The 18,112-nt window shown below is 42.4% G+C and overlaps 1 protein-coding gene across 3 annotated transcripts in view; it reads right to left on the minus strand.

The window, feature by feature from the left end:
* The window catches only part of robo1 (roundabout, axon guidance receptor, homolog 1 (Drosophila)), a 186,531-nt gene that overhangs the window by 31,690 nt on the left and 136,729 nt on the right, over positions 1 to 18,112 (minus strand). For all 3 annotated transcript variants that reach the window (XM_026372846.1, XM_026372830.1, XM_026372838.1), the window contains 4 exons: positions 9,299 to 9,456; positions 4,976 to 5,096; positions 4,017 to 4,155; positions 3,734 to 3,861 (listed from right to left, as the gene is read on the minus strand). In XM_026372846.1, the coding sequence (XP_026228631.1) occupies positions 3,734 to 3,861; positions 4,017 to 4,155; positions 4,976 to 5,096; positions 9,299 to 9,456 (546 nt within the window). The remainder of the gene's footprint in view (positions 1 to 3,733; positions 3,862 to 4,016; positions 4,156 to 4,975; positions 5,097 to 9,298; positions 9,457 to 18,112) is intronic.

Below are 18,112 nucleotides of genomic sequence, written 5' to 3' on the forward strand. Positions count from 1 at the left end.
ATCACAGTCCCTCAAACACAGCCTTGCAAATGTATGTCCAGTCCATAAAAACACAAGGTGAATGTTAACTGTCACTCTTTGGCCATAAATCTCCGCTGACCAATCACTCACCTTATCTAATCTGTCTGTTCCAAAGACTCCCACTGAAACATAAACGCTGTCAGTCAGAGTAATGACCAGACGCTCCCTCCTCCCCCCGCCTATCACTGGCCTTTAAAATGCAGATAAGACTTACATCAAACGCTCCCAGAAAAAGACACTCACCGCTAACGGTGTGTGAGAGGCTCCAGATGCACACACAGGCACATTAAAATACACACCAACAAATACACAAAGCCTTACAGACACAGACACACATCCGTTCATGTGTGTCTAAGCCTTTAATTAAGTAACCCTATCTTTCCCATGCCGCTGTGATCACAGTTGCGGACATGGAGGCAGAGGTGAGTCTTAAAACTGACCCGGTTACTTTATTGTGGTAGTTTACAGCACAGAGGCGAGTTTCTATCAATAAGCTGATCAGAGCCACTGAGGAAGACACACTGAGCATGTGGCCTCCAGCCCAACAGGAGGCAGACTACATACCAAAGACCACAGCAGAGATATTAATGTCTGTTTGAGCCTTGCTGCTGTTCAGTGGTCCTGGCATCAACACCAGTGCACGACTGCACAGGGAAGATTTGGCATGATGAATAGTTTTTCTCACTGGGAGGTCTGAAGCATGCTTTGAATGCCCTATAGATTTTGTATACTGTATACAAGCTGAAATCTGGTTCTCACAACTTTGTGTGACAGCGCGTAATACACACTTTTTGATGGTTAGGACAAATTAAATGTAGATATACAGAGACAGGGTGACACAGAGCATCAGTTCTATATATGGCACCCAACCAGGTTTTGGTATTTATCATCACTGTAATAGCACAAAGACTGTTGACAAGAAAGTTCCTCCATTCGCTCTCTTTTGGCACCAGTTCCAAATCTCCTTCCAGACCCTTTACATGGGTTATTAGCAGCACAGCTCTGGGGGCTATAATTCCATTCAAGACATTTTCTACACATAAATCATTCTTAATGGCAAACTTAACCAGCTAAGGGGAAAAAAAAACACAGATTTTCTAAATTTTGTCCAATGCAGTCTGAAACCATGTCTTTACGTTCCTATAGTGGACGTCTACTGGTGCAGTTTAATTAACAAAATACTACATAAACATTATCTAATCCCCTCAGACCTAGATCAAAGGTTCTTTGTCTTATTCTCACATATCTTTAGAAACACAGCTGACTTAATAGCCGAACAGTTCGTCTCACAACTACATTCTCATGTGGCTTAGATTAATGATTTTATGATGATCCTTTATATAAGCCTGGTGACTTAGCCAATTATATGTTTATTCCATCAGTCAGTGAAATATTTCACTTGACATATTTATAAGTCCAAAGGAGGTGTAGTAGACTGACAAACGTGTGTAAGACAATAATTCACTGATTGAGTTAGTAACGAGAGCAGAGCACACGAAAGAAAAATTGCCCAAGGCAGCACTTTCACAATGTCGACATTGTTCACTGACAATCTGACCACAGAAGTTGTGAAAATCCCCCTCTGCTCACACAGAGCTGGATTCTTCTCATAAGCCACAAAAAGAGGCTTACTTAGAACGACAATATGCTTAATAGTGTGTGTCTTGGTGTATTTCTAATACATTACATCCTGCAATGATAAGTAAACTGCATAATGACGCCGCAGGGAAAACGGAAAAAATTTAATTCAGTTGGTTTTATTGCCCATTTACACATCACAGCAGATTTAGCAGAAAAACTCCAGTTTAAATAATATTTTTATTAATTCCACTTTGGCATTGAATATCGGATTATCCATTTTATGGTGCCGTTCTCTCTGCCAGTAGTTTACTGCCACTAAAATGATTCTATTCAGCTGCTCAGTTATTCTTATCCACCGGCACAGCCATCTTGCCATTCTTTGATTCTTGACGTAGGGTGACAGCACTGACCACTAAACCCACAGACTAAACTCCTGCTCCCCACATTACTGTTGTCTTCCCCACTACAGCAGCATCTTACTACCTACACACCGTTTTCTGCTACTTTGGCCTGTTTAGACCTACAATTACTTGTCTTTCCTATGTCCGCATCTGTAATTAGGAGCATGTCATTTCCGGGCGTGGGACTGTGGCCTGCTTGCCTTTAATTAGCTGGATTACTCAATGCCCACATTTTGCCTGGCCTCCTTATGTCCTAGTCTTGCTAAGGCTCAGGATCTGAGGAGTTGATGGAAGTGGTTCTAGGAACTTTGAAAGCACATGAGTTCACGCATCAGTCTGATTTAGCTATGACAGTATGACAAGAGTTCCTATGATTCATGTTATACCACTATCCTTTTCACGTGATTTTACACCCTGAGAAAGCATCGACCATGTCCTTTAAACCTACAGTATGGCAGAAGCCCCTTGTTGCTGAAATGTAATCAGTTGAAGTGCTTTTACTTCATGCCTTTCTAACTCTTCTAACACGTGGGGTTATAAGGCATAAAATGTATGAAAAGAGGGTCAGTGCCTTCCTTCTGCATGCAAGCAACAGGGAAAGGCTTGAGGTTAAGACATTTCATTTCCATTAAGGACATGGGGATGTTTTAGCATTTCAAATATGATTCTAAGCCAGAAGAACAGCTTATTGAACCGGCTCTTTCCTTTAATTATCTAAGCTTTCATCAAGGAGAGGGAAAGGGTGAAAAAAGGCAATAAGAGAAGTAGATATATTGATGGGCTTATTGGCAGGTGTGCCTAATCTTGCTCCTGAAACCCATCTAAAGATTGCTGTCTTGTGGAGAAAATGAAGAAATAATTGCAAAGGGTAGCCATGTGAAGATTAGGTGTCTGTGTTTGTGGGTGGGGGTTGGCAGGGAAATAGAATTGCCTTGTCTCTTTATATTTCTGCCACGCTGACTGCTGGGAGTGACACTAATATGACTGACCTCACCACAGAAACCTCTCTCCCACTATATCCTCCTCACCACAATCACCCCCAGCCCCAATCCTCAACCCGTTCTGCATCACTGGTGAGCTGCCACTAAGGCCAACATACTCGCTGTCCTTTCATCCAATCCCCTTCTCCCATGAACTGAGCCTCCGCCTCCTTGCCTCACTTCTTCGCTCACCCGACTCCCAACATTCCCATTAGTTTGCCGTTAAATGGTCCCTGTGTTCCTCTGATTCCCATGAGGGTTTAGGGGTGATCCCAGCCCCCAGTTCCTCTCAATGGTTTCTTTCTGAATAGTCACACTCTGTGACCAGCTGCTTTATATTCCAACTGTGTTAATAAGACATCCAATGGAGAGGGTCACAGGAGATTCAGATATTCCATAGATTCACATATAGTACTGTAGATCTTAAAGCATGAATGAAAACAGGCCTCCGGAGAAATGCCACTTGTATGGGGCAAATGAAATCGATTGCTGTTGATGTCCCATGTGCCCCACTCTACAGCTGTTATAGATTTTTGCGTTTCTTTTTATCTGAAATCAATTAGCTAATTGAGAGAGAATAGTCGAAAGTGATGACCATGTAGTAGTAAAGCTGAAGGCTATTATTGCAATGTGGCTGGGCTAAATGGTATTGAAATCACTGCACAATCACCCAAAATGGAAATGAATTTAGAAAAACTGTCCAAGAAGCTGTAAATGAAACCAAACAGCGTGACACTGAGACAGCCTTACCGTGGACGGTGAGTGTGGCCGATGCCTCCGCCTTGCCCACCATGTTCTCTGCCACACATGTGTAGGAGCCTACGTCAGCCGAAGTCAGGCGGCGAATCTTTAGGGTGTGGTCCTCACGAATCTCATGTCTGGATTAAACAGGTATTCACGTGGCAAATGTTGTCAAACCAAAACACATTACAAAACAAAAACATTGTACACACTGGTTCACACAATGCAACCTGAGTCAGTGTGAGGGGTTGAGGTATTGTGTGATGAAACCGAACCAGTTGATGAGTCATACCTTCCTTTGGGCAGGTCACCATCATCTTTCCTCCAACGTACGGTGGGAACTGGGTCGCCACGGGCCTCACACCTGAACTCTACGCTTTGGTCCACTAACACCACCTGGCTACCTGGGCGACGTACAAAGCTGGGGCGTTCTGCATAGAAACAGTAGATATTTCAAATTGTACCCTGACACACCCTGGAATAATGTTTTCACTAAGCTAAAGTCTGTAGCAATGAAACCTTCAACAAATACTGTTTTTGGGAATTTGAATGATTTCAGGATTTAAAGTGAAAATTTAATTAAAAATTTAATCAAACAATGAAAAATGACACGAGACAAGACACTAAATTAAGTGAAGACAGGACCCTGAGCAAGACATTTTACTACCCATCATTTTGTTAACCCCATCAACCTCAAGCCAAGATCTAGTCACAAAATCGCATCATCTAATGGTTGTCACAGCACTTGTAATGTTTATTTTTATTTTCTCTGAGGTTAATTGATGATCCCCGGCAGAGTTGCTGTATTACAATACTCACCCAGAGACAAACAGTATTATACCAGTATAATTATTAATCTTTATGAAACTAGATTTGTTGTTGTTCCTTCTGACAGGTTATAAAGGGTCTCTGAGGAGAGGAAAACAAAAAGACTGGACATGCTATCGACACAAGAGTGTATCAAGGTCAGAGGTCACTCATGGCGAAATAGGGTTCAGCTGGTCAGACAAGAGAAGCTGCTGGGGTCAGTGTGGGATTCATATTTAAGTGTGAGATTGGAGGTCATTTCACACTCGATCTGATAAAGGTCAGTGACACCATTTAGTTCTCTGGGAGACAGACAATGAAAGCTTAACATCTGGATTCTGTTTCTCACTGTGGATAAACAGAATAAAATGTGTGGGGGTGTGTTTGTGGGATTGTAAAGCAGACATCAGGTTGAGGTACAAATAGAGAAAAAAGGTTGATTACCAAGCACTGTAAGTTCAGCTATTTCACTTTCACGTTCTCCAACCATGTTGGTGCCGACACACACGTACTTCCCAGCGTCGCTCTTCCGGGCATTTGTGATCATAAGCTTCCCTCCACGTATCTGAAGGAATAGAAGAAGTGAGAGGCTCAACACAGAGACGAAAAACAGCAGTGTTAGAATCGGAGAGACACTTGGGGCCTGGGGTTGACACACAGAAAAACAAAAACAGCACAGCTACATTACAAAACATTTCCTGACTGCTCTCAAGAACGCCTGTGAGTGTTTATACTCACCAAAAGGCTGTTACGACACCGCGATAAAATGTACTCGCAAACACGTCATGAATTGATGCTCCAGAGGTTTTATTCGTTTTTTATCTGAGCTTACAGAGACCAACTGGACTACTTTATCTATCTAGCTAATTTGTACTATCCCCAACTACCACTAGACGTCTAAATCACTATCAGTCAGCTTATTCCTCCTCAGGGTGAGCCGAGCCAAAGAACACTTTCCCAGTCCAACACAACCACAGGTCCCCGAGGAAACACCTGAGGCACTGCACAACCATGAGCACTTTTCCAGTTGCCTCAAAGTGCTCAAAGATATTTAGTCCATTATTGGGTGGGGACTATTTTAAAGAAAGAATAGGTTTTCTATGTGTGCATACAGCTGCACGTGAGAGTCGGAGAACTTGCATTGAAATCCCCATGAACAGCAAACACACAACCCGCAGTGAGTGTGCGTGTGTTTGTCCAGGTGAATGTCATGTCTGTTATTTCCCAGGGCTTTGATTACAGGCTAGAGAAGGTGTTTTGTTCTCAGGGAGGCAGACCAGGCCCCAGTACAGGCCCCTGAGCCCTTCTCTCTGCTGACAACAGTGCCAGTCAGTGGAGACACAGACAATAGCATAGTGCACCAATGATCTCTGTAGCTTGATGGAGCTTAACGTTTTAAAAGCACACATCGGCCTGCGAGACCGGGACCACCACCTGCAAGCATGTAATTGATACCCTCATTAGAGGAGCCCTGACAGAGAACTTGAGACACAATATTGCAAAACTCCTCTTTGCCTGTGACTAGCATGTTAAACTCAAGCCATGCCACTGCACATAACACGTATGTTCACTTTCAAGCCATGATACATTTCAGCCAATCTACATCGGTCCACCAGAACAGGCTAATTCTCCTTACTTGCACATGATGAACGGATTTCAAGTTTTTAGAAAATACTCAGGGGGAAGTCTTGAAGGACAATTGTTCCACTGGACACATTCGTCTGGTTCTGAGGCATTCCTCAGCCATTCACACTTGCTTAATATTCATGGCAAAGCAGGAGGCAAAGCAACTTGAAGAGGCAGTGGAAGGCTGGCTTATTTAGGGCACCCTGTGGAGCTGGAAGGGTTTGAAGTATCATTATGTTACTGTTTGTTTGAGGAAAGGCTTAACAGCTAAAACACTGTGACACTTACAAAGGCCCAAGGTCAGGGCAGACCATACAGCAGAGAAAGAGGGGGCTGTACGGTTGGTTCCACAGGGCTTTGACATGAGGATCCACTTAAGGGCCCATCCACTCTATCCATATTCTTACCTCTGTGTGCATGTGGCAGTTTCCCATTATCCACAGGCATATTTGGAGAGCCAGAGCAGCAGGGACTCTGAGGGCTGGCGAAAATAAATGAATGCAGCAGCAGCGCTCTTTTTCTCTGCATGCATATCCTCTCCACAGAACACAGCGCAGCACACAGGCTGCTGAAAGCCCCAACAATCTCATCATTATGCCTGCATTACAGGGAGATGGCTCTATCCTGTTGCCTTTTGTCTCATGTCATTTGGCAATGCTGATAATGCAAAAGCCCCCATTGAGCATGCACTCCGTTGGTATTCACACAGCAGTTCATTTCCAGGCTGATAATTACCCACAACTATTGCACAAAAGGAAGACAACAATTTTGGCCATTTACAATGCTGCTGACAGACTTTTGCTCTATGCAGACAATGGTCTAGCCTTAAATATGGCATTTTTCCTTTCCTCATTGTTACTGAAAGACCTGTTTGACAAAGCTGAGAGGAATGTGGCCAGCTGCTCTCAGTGGCACAGCAGCATTACAGGTTAATAGACCTACCTCACTTTTTATGGCTCAGTAGGAAACTTTTCACAACTGCCCTCCATGAAGTCATGAATATATGAGATGGCGCACAGTATGTCATTGGTGTTTACACATAGCTGACCAAAATAGATAGAAAAACAGAAGGGTGCCCTCTGGTGTGTCTTCCTCTCTGAAGTTCACTCCCTCCTCTTTATGTCGCACCACCAAAGCCAAGTCGACCCATCCCAGTGAAGTGCAGAGCAGAGAAAATCCCCACTGCAGGTGGTTTGAGACCTTGCTCTGATCACCAGTGATCACCAAGGAGACTGCACGTTTCAGCATGTTGGAATGGACTGAACCAAACACAACAATGCAGGCTGAAAGAGGGGGCCCTTTGACGAGCTCAGCTGTTCATCACATTATAAAGATTCCACCCTTTTCTTTCTTCTCTTCAACTTATATTCACTTCACTCTGACCAGATTTACTGTACCATAAACAAATTCTGGACACCACCCCATGATTATCCTATTTCTAATACATCTTGATCTGTTATGGGTATTCAAAGGACACCATCCAGACTCCCATCTGTCACCACAGTTGATTAAACATACTTATGGTCATACATGACGTCTAGAGCTACTTTTTAAGCAGTCATTTGGGAACACTCAGAGAGTGAGGTTTTGTGCTTGACAGGACGTTTGGTGAGCAACACCAGCTGGTCCGTACAGTGTTGTTAAGTCTACCAGACCCTGTATTCAGTTCCACAAAAAGCCCAACACTGCTGCAGGCTACAACAACACAACACTGACTCATTTAGTGTTGACATCATTTACTAGGATTTCACCCGCCACCGCTCAAAATCACATATGAGAAAAAGTCCTCGCTTCCACAGGGGTAGGGGGCAATGTCAACGCAGAGCCGATTTAAAGAACAGAAACCGCGCATGGACCCATGCATAGACAATAAGTGGATGATCAGAACATGTAGTGAGACAGAGAGACCAGTTCCTTCCAGGCCACAGGGGTTCACTATATGGGAAAGAGGTTTCGTGCTTATCAGTGACTATTGACTAAACTCGGGGACAGATATGATTTGATTCTCTTTAAACTAGATTATATGCTTGTTTCTTTCAATTATGCTGCTCAGCGGCCAGACACAGACTCTTAATCATCTGCCTGTGCAGCTTAGAAAAAAAAAACTGGGAGAGAGAAAATACTTGTGTCCAGAGCAAAATGTGCCCAACTAGCCCTTACTAAGCAAAACTGTGTTTTGTCATGCACAGTCCTCCACTGAAGACAGCCTACAGTGATAAATCACTGTTTTGACTTACCCAGTAATGAAAATGTATAGAGCACAACCAGCTCGGGCTGGCTTTCAACACGATGCTACAGGCATACAGAGTGGAGCATCTTCATTAGTACTTAGTATTTATAATCTAGGGAAGGCTTGATTTTCCATGACAGCACTGTATAATTAGCCATCATCAGCACTTGGGGCCCATTTGACTGCTCAACAACTGCACAATGTGCAGCTACAACCTTACTGTGACTGTGAAAATGGGATCCAGACTGAGTGCTAACTACTCCCTCTTCACAACCTGCCTGTCTTAGGAGAGTGCTGAGTCAAAACCTTTACTTCCTTAAAGCACACATCCACTCAGCATAATCAAACAACTAAAAGTCTCCTGCTCAAAGGAAACAAGTATAGGCACAAAGTCGTGCTTGGTTGAAACAGTGTGAGCTAGGATTATTCAAGAGGGACCTTTGGTCAGCAAGCATGTAGAGCTGACTGATGCAGCAGTGATGGTTGTGCTGCTGTTTTAATTAAAGCTGAATAATGTGTAGTTTGGTTGTAAATTAAATGTAGACCTGCTGCTGAGTACAACTTTCTCTTCTTTTCTCCCACCTGATCTGTGCTTGTGGATTTTACCAGCAAGCCATGTCCAATCAATGCACTGCTGCTGAATAATGAAGCAAGACTGACTCTATACCTCAGTATTTAAAGGTTGTAGTCACTAAAAATTGGCTGCTTTGGTTTTGGTAATTGCTATCTGTGAATAATGAGTCCAACAAATCAATCTTTCAATGCTGAAGTAGCAGTAATGACTTGACCTGCATCACTAGGTTATTCTATCTCATACATGCAAACATACCACCCTCACATGCAAAGCAGTCTTCAGACATCAATACATTTGAGCAATAAGAGGAAAACAAACCAAAACTGAGTCTACTTACAGTGATCCTCTCATCTCTGTCATCAATATTTATTCCATCTTTTTTCCATGATATTGTGGGTTCAGGATGTCCACGTGGAGGCTGACACTCCAGGACTGCTGGCTCTCCCGCCGCCACAATCACATCTGCAGGGTTTTGTCTGAAGTCATCACGTAGAACTGCAATCAAACAGAAGAGGAAAAAAGAAAAAAGTATATTTAGGTACAAATCAATCAATGCAAAAGTCTTTTCACAGTCCATTTTCACATTAGAACATACAGAGGTCCCACTCAATATTTGTCACTTTAGCCAAAAAAAGCAATTTCTTATTTCTTCTGTTATTTTATTCTATTGTGTTTTTAATATTGTGTACATTTTTACAAGTATTGCCTGAAGTATTTAGAGAAACTTCAAGAATCACGTGATTGCATTGCTGAAAAAGACATCAGGCTGTTGCTATATTTATGAAGGTGAAAGTAGGTAGTAAAACAGCAGTCAAAGTGTTTCCCACACATCATTAGTTCCGCACAGATGACAAAGTGTTGGGCACATATCACTACTGATTAGTACTATATATATGGAGATATGGTGTAGCCTGTAGTTCATGCCAGACTGGCTTTCTTCTTTCCCTGCAACCAATTTTTGAGCTTTGCCAACATAATTGTGAATTGTTTTGATAATGATAGTTTTGGTTTTATTAAAGGTTATTTCAAGTATTTGAACTCATCAATGTTTTTGCCAGCAGTGACCTTCCTCTTTGTTGTCAGAACCACACAGACCTACACACAATCATGCACATATACAAACTTCAGTACATGCTAATTATCCCCTCTCTATCATCACTTCTTCCTCTTTCCCAGATGTTCCATATTTATTTCCCCTGCATTCACAGGTCCTGGTACATTCATAGTACATCCAATCTACATCTGCTGCCTTGGTAAGGATTGTGGAAGATTAGAATTCTTATTTGCATGATTTTCACTGGTAGATGTGCTGTAGAAAGAAACGACACAGTGATAGATTTTCATTATTTAGAGCTAAGACGTCTATAGCTTGTTTGGTCTACTATTTGGGACAAATTTGATACGAAATAGAAGCTTAACAGAGATTAACTGAAGGATTTCTATTTGCAACTAAATGAAAAACTACAATCCCTGTCTCACCTGTAATCATTAGTCTTAGCTTGCCTGTCTTATCAGCATATCACATCAACATCATTACTAAGTGCTACAAAGCAGATCAATGCATAGCTATTTTCTGCAGGGCAGAGGGACATCATATGTCTAGACTCTCAGGAGGTTTGTTGAGGGGGGGGAGTAATGAAAAAGAAACAAGATCCCTTCTGCAGACAGAGTGCCAGTAATCATTTTCCCAGCTCCACTCCATATACATATAAAAACATATGCAACAGCTCTTGTACATTTCAGCCTGAAATCCAGGCCACACACAAAGTAAGGTAAGTATGTATGGTCAGGGCAGTGTGTGCATGTGTATTGTAATCCTTTTGTATGCATGGAAAAGTAATGGGAATGTATGCTTGTGAGTTATTTTGTCTGTGTTTTGGGGATACAACTAAGCTTTTCCCATCTATTATCTCACGCTCCTCAGCTTGCTTTAAAGTCACCTCAGTCACAGATCAAAGTCAGGCTCACCCCAGGACCGACCCCTCACCTACTGACTGCCAACAAATTCCTGACTAAACCCCTTAAGCACTTAATTGGTCAGCATAGAGTCCAGATACTGCCCTCTGCTTCTTGTAACGTGGAGTGGGAATCCAATCCAAGCCTGTAGTAGCTTCCTTAGTTTCATGTTCTAGATTAATTTGATATTGCTGCTGATGAGATGGGAGACATACATCCAAAGGCAGCGTATGCAAAGTCTGTTGTATACAGATGAATAATGATTGTGTGTAACCCCCTCAATTGTCTACGCTCACTGTGACCCAACTCAAACTCAGTAGTGCAGCTGTGAGGCGAGTGAGCTCATTTGCTGCAGCTAAAAGCACATACAGACATCCAGGCATGCAAATGTAAACACCAAACATCCTATCCATTAGAGCACCAGCTCCATCTGAAGAAACAAGGCCTATTAGTGACAGCAAGGTCAACCTGTTCTGAAGAGTGTTATTGCAAATGTCAGCCTTGAGAATGAATGTAAGTCCAACATCACAGATGCAAAAAACATCTCTTGTATGTATATGTATAAATATCCTGCACTAGCTGGTGACCATGATTTAACAATATCTTGCTGATCAAGAGTATGAATATATGCAAAAACCTAAAAAATAAGGAGTGTATGAGAGAATTTGAGTTTTCCCCTGCATAGCTAATACAGAGACTGTAATAAACACTTCGGTGACTTCAACTGTGACATTAAGTGCACCTCATCTCTTCTCAGTGGGTCTCTACCTCGCCTGCTGTTCTCACTAACTCTTTCAGCTAACATGCATTTGCATCGGTCCCCCTGGAAAACAAGAAAGGGATGTGTGGGAAGAAAAAGAGGAAAACGGGATGCTGTATTGACTGTATCGAGGCCCAAAGGAGATCTGGCATCCTCTAATGTTTACACCAACAGCACAGTGACCTCCAACCCTCCTCAACAGCACTAACTCCCCCACCTTTCTGCCCTCTCTCCTCCTCCAAACCAACACCTCTTTGTTATAAACACAGCTGAGTGCAGTGCAGCGGACAGCCCCGAACATCTGTGCAGTAGGAAAGCAAAATCCTCTGGGATAGAGGCAAAGTGAACTAAAGGGAGACAGAGGCAGCCAGACAGCCTGTCAGACCCACAGATTCAGATCTGGACGAGGTACAAAGCCCCAACCCTTCCGCCAGAAGCGCTGTCAGATCCGGAGCTGTGGTAGAATCTAGCCTCCACCCCCCCTGGTTTAAATAAGACATAGAGCATCCGTTGTTCCTGTGTTCATATCGCAAAAAGCCCAGCTCACCTGTCCTTCTTAGTGTTCCTGTTCTGGGACCCGGAATTGGGGGAAAAATTAGTTATAGAGACTCTCATGCTGTGTGCTGCCCTCAAAATGCGTTTGTATGGTGTGGTCTGTGTCTGTGTTTGGGATAATGAGCCTACTCTACCATTCTGTCTCTCTAGTGAGCCTGCAGCTGTCCCCTAGCAGATAATATTTCCTGCACTATTAACAGGGAGGCAAAACTCAGTGTGAGTGTGTGTGTTTATGTGTCTACACAGAGATTTTCAGTTTGTGGCTTAATATGTGGAAATGGGCCAAAGTCACAGGTCCCAGCATGAAGACGCCTCTTTGTCTGTCCTGGATTTGCTCAAATACACTGATGATGTGATGAAACAGAGTGAATACCGGGACCAGGACAGATATCAATAGGCGTTGTCAAGGTAAATAGATTTGTTCTGCGCTGTATTTCCTCTTTTCAGTGGGTTAAAAATAAAACATCTTATCTCATCTGGCTGACATGCCTCACTGCAAGACAAACAGCTGACTGTGCATAAAACAACCATATCTATCAAAGCAGAGGTTTAGTTTGCAGGGGCAAACATCTCCTGGGCCCTGCCAAGTCTAACCACGCTATTCTGTACTGTATATTAAATCTCTGCCCAGGTCTACAGTAGCAAACTGAAGCTCTGTTGAGGCTAACACAATTAGCTGTCATCATTTCTTACATCCAACCCCTCCTTTAAAGGTCAGCTGAGATGGCTGCACTCAGCTCTGAAAAGTCCCAGGTTCATCACCCCGACAAATGATCCCCCCCATCCACCCACACAGTCGTATACACATATAGCCTCACAGGCGCACATGCACGCTTTTCCTCAGGAAATTGAAAACAGATGTTTAAATGTCAAATTAAAATGAGATTCCCTGTGCTGCCCCTCCAACATTAATGAAAATGAAGACTTAATGCCACACACAAGTCTGGGTGGGAAGATCAGATGAGCTTTGTTCTGAGGAAATTAAACCGAGTACAACAAGCTTCCCTGCAAATCTTTGGAAGGATACAAAAAAAAAAAAAAAAAAACACTCTCTCTCTCACACACACACACACACACACACACACACACACACACACACACACACACACACACACACACACACACACACACACACACACACACACACACACACACAAGGGGATTGAAGATTTATCAGAAGGCACCCAGAGTCAATCCTGCAGACACACAGAGCACAGTGTGGGTCTTGCCTTTGGCTTTGGATTTTTCATTGAAACAGAATGGACATGGCAGGACCCATAAGAGAAGCAGAATGAATGATACGAGCAGGGAAAGAGAGGTTGAAGAAGGAAAACGAGAACCTGCTCCATTTAAAGAAAAATAATCTTTCTCTCTTTTTCTTTCCCCTCAGGTTTCCTGAAGATATTCCTGTTTCTTTTAAATTCAACATGTTTGCTGCCACAATTTCATCTGTTATCTGTGATTAAATACGATCAGTGTTACCTTAGAATATAAGTTAGGAATGAATATGCAGTTTAACATACGCTGAGAAAATATCAAACGGCTAAGCAGCTCCAGATGTTCATGGTTAAATGAGACAGCTTAAAGCCTCAGATTGCAGTAGAAACAGCTCTTCTTTCCCATTCATTTTTTTTTTCCTCGGCAATAATATCAAAGGCTATCTTGTGACGAGTTAATGTCAGAATAACAGCAAAAATATAAATAGACAAAAAGGTCAGAGAAAGGATGTTTCAATTATATTTCTCCTGTGAAGAAAATTCACATATTCACAGTAGCTTGAGCATGGTAAAATCTGCCCTATTCTTGTCTAATGACAGATTTATGTGTATTAAAATAAGGCTTACAGTGGATAAGCTCTCCTCCAAATCTGTTTCTACTTACTGTACAACATAATTCCTCTGCCCCTTCATGACGGTTGTTTATGCCATAAGCAAAATTCAGACTTATTCAGAGTGCGGCTCTGTTGTGTGCTGAGCCCTTATTGATGCTCTTCACCTTACCTCCAGCTCTGTCCTGTGGGACAAACACCTTTCAATCTCTCAAACTCTATCTCTAAATTTCTCTCTCCCCTCTCAGCATTTGACCCCCTTATCTTGCCTCTCCCTCAGCTCACGCACAAACTGAGCAGCTTACATCAAAGACAGGCTCTTAGCAATAGTGTTAATCCATGCCACTCTATTGCAATTGCTGATGCTAACATGCCAGCAGTGTGTGCGTGCACATGTGTGTGAATTTACACTGTGCAAGTCTGGAGTTTTACCTCCCTCCTCCTTCTCATGCCCTTGCTACCCTTTGATTTAACCACAAGGGAGATGAGATTGGGCATGCAGACTCCCCTTTCTTTCTCAATATGGCTCTTGTTCCTCAGTTCTGAGCTCATGCACTTTGCCCACCCTGCAGAAAATCTATCCAATCCTGCAGCATGCAAGCTGCACTTAAGCATGCTCATAATACTGCCTGGTATAGATTATTATAGATATAAACTTGATGGTACTACAAAAGTACAGAGACAACTGACATCAGAATAAAGGCCTCATGCCTCCTGCACTCATAAATGTTTTGTTCTTTTAGAATTTATGTGTATGTCAAATTAATTTTCAAATTCTGTTTTGGTCTCTAGACAAATGTGACATTCAATATGAGGTCACATCTGTGATCACATTGGTTAAAAATACTTGACAGCCCAAGAGCCTGGTTGACCGCAAGACACCTTGTGGACAACCGTAAATATGTCAGCAAGAGCAGACAGACCATTAACCAACTGGCCTTTGGGGTTTGCACCTGCAAACCATGAATGCCATGAGGTCATCCTCCTGACTCATGTCACTGAGCAGAGACAGGATGCCCCGATTAACTCCTATAAACATTCAGAGCCTGAACAATAAACTGTGTGAGTCCATCAGTAAATAAACAAAACGCAGGCCTGCATGTGCATGTCAACATGTCTCAACTTGCTTAGCTGCTGTGGTATAGTAGCTGGAAAAAAATGGAGAAGCACTGTTTAAAAATGATTTGAAGACATCTGCTAATTGACATCCATGTTCATAATGTCCAAAATAAGACTAAAACTAAACAAAACAGGTGCTTGAGCTTTTTTATTACCAGTGCTACTATTGCATAGTATTGTCCAGGAGGGAGAACTGCAACTGCTGTTGGCATCACATTATTGAGCTGTTCACTGAACGCATCGCAGCCCAGCTGACCGCTGCACAGTAGATTGTATTGAACCATTGAATGTAAAACAGTAAGACAGCTCTAGTAAATGAACAGTATTTTTTTCCTTTGTTTGTATAGCACCAACAGCTGTTATAAAATGCATGTGTGCATCTTATATCTAGCCATGAAGTTACAAATGCTACGGTTTGTTAGTAGAAGACATCAGCTGTCAGTGTAATGCATTACCGTCTTTCTGCCTAAGTGATGTAATGGTAAATGTATTGGCCTAAACACAAGGTTGTATTATTTTCAGGTAATTAGGCTTGAAAAAGTGAGTGGTGTTATTTTTGTTAAAATAATGAAAAAAAGTTGATAAGTTGATAAATAAGCTCCAAAACTCCACATCAAGGTGCTGTTGATGCCTCTCGTGAAGTCTGACTAACACAGGTGCAGAGAAATGTACTTCCTAAAGTCCTTGAGTGAGGCTCTCCTTTCCAACAAAGGGGAAGAATTTCAATGATTTCTGCTTGATTATTAAGTTTTGCAGCTTCTTATTTACTGTAATTTGATAATGATTAATACCTCAAGGGCTGTGCAAGCATGGCAGAGCATAGCAGGTGGTAGAAGAGCATAATGGAGCATGAAGAGGGAGGGCTAGGCAGAGCAGAGCAGATTGATTGCCAGACCCATACTGGCTTATGTTGCATATCTTAGCTTCATAAAGTCTATATTAGTCAGGTTCTAGCATGAACCTGACTACATACAAATGTAAACCATGCCATGTAGGGATATGAATCAGTCTGGTCCTACTAGCGTGGGTGTATGTTGAGAGAATATGGGGTAAGAGGAGTGTTAGAGCATTTACACTGTGCCGTGGCAGGTAATAGCAGTCTATACCTGGCATTGGTAAAACTGATGGGTATGCTGACCTTTCAGTGTCTCAGCAGCATGTCTGCACTCGCTGTGGCCCAGAGAGGTTGTAGAGAGTACAGTGCTCAGTTTCATCTTCTATGTTACACACTTTAACAAACCCGTGTAGACCTTACATGTTAGTAGCATCCAACAGTAATTTGTGCATAAAGAAATGCAAACATGCACACACAGGCGGACACACATACAGCACATAGAGGAAACCCTGCCCCACAGCTAAGCAGACAGAGAGGCTATTGAGTGCTTGTGTTTATTTAAATGGTCATAAGTCTTCTCGTCAGGCTTGAGAGGGAGAGAGAGATGGCGTTTGGCGAACACAGCGAAAGGCGCAGAGGGCAGCAGGGGGGCACGTTTATGTGAGCGACTGAGTGAGTGAGTGACTTGGCACCTCATAGTTCAATAAACAGTGCCTGTTTGATTGGAGTGCTGGGTGAGCAGGAGTTGGACTAAAATAATAGTGTTTCGAGTGCTCGGGCTGCACAGACAGGAATGTCAGAGAAAAAAGAAACACGACATGAGAAGCATTATCTGTGTCCAAAAGTCTTAAAATTGAATCTAATAAAATCCTGACAGAAACAGCCACCAACGCAACGCAAACTGTGTTATAAACATCTGTGTGGAATTATCACATTTATATTTAATGACTGAAAACAACGTGGAACCATTTGTGCATTTGTCAATGTCTGACAGATTAAAGATTATAAAAGTGATTTCATGGCTGTTTTGAGCCTTTTACCTGTTGTGGAAACAGCGTCGAGCATCATAGTTACTAAATGCACTTAGACATTAAGTATACTTGTCTCATTAGGGGCTGGCCAGGTTAAACAAAATATTCCGTTTACACAGCATAGAGCTGGTGCCAATGGAATTCGTTCTGTTTCCATTCTCAAATAGTGTTTTCGTGGTTTCATAGTGCAGTAAAATAATAATGAGGGTAAAGAATTTGAACGACCCTCGCAACAAAAAATGACTTACTGACAGAGCCATAGCCGTACTTAAATAATTCTGTTTATGATATAATATTTCATCATTTGCCAATCCAGGTTTGACTGGGCTCTACGTTTAAGTATAAAGATGTAAACTATATGGGTAAAACCTGTCCTCACTGTGGTAAATCTTGTCTATAGTTGGATCTCTACCACCTACTCCCTCGGGAAGAGGAGGAACTGAGAACCCCAGTAAGCTCTCACCACTCACTGTACAGCCTCGAGCCTGAAGCTCTCTGAGAAACGACACAAAGGAGCAGATGTAACACTATCAGACACACAAACACGGACACCTGTACAGTATGCTCTCTCATTCTCTGTCTCTTTCTCCCTCTTACACACAACACAGACTGAGGGAATGGGGCTCTGTTCATATCATTTCAGCCTTTTGTTTGCTGTACCATGGGAATATACGTAGAGCTTCATGCATACACACATACAGATATACACACAATATACAAACACTGAAATGTGGCTCTTGAAAGTACTGAAAGCCTTGACTTAAACAGTAAGTCTGCACTTGGTTAGAACTGTCTTTTGGCATGCAATGTGTGTTATTATAAATCTATGATTGACGGACATTCGAGAAAGTGTTTTCATTATAAGTGTATCTCTTCAAGAACCTTCCTGCACATTTTTCCACTGGAGCTACATTCAAGTGAAGAAATACTTCTGAAAACAGCTGACAGTGTGTCTTGTGAATTATCCAGAGTAATGAGGACACTGACTCAGGAGAGAGATGTTGCTGATGAATTTTTAAATGCAATTCTTCACACAAACACCTCCTTTGTACTGTGGAGGAAAAATC

This window comes from Anabas testudineus, chromosome 13 (genome assembly GCF_900324465.2).
Source record: "Anabas testudineus chromosome 13, fAnaTes1.2, whole genome shotgun sequence".
NCBI classification, from domain to species: domain Eukaryota; kingdom Metazoa; phylum Chordata; class Actinopteri; order Anabantiformes; family Anabantidae; genus Anabas; species Anabas testudineus.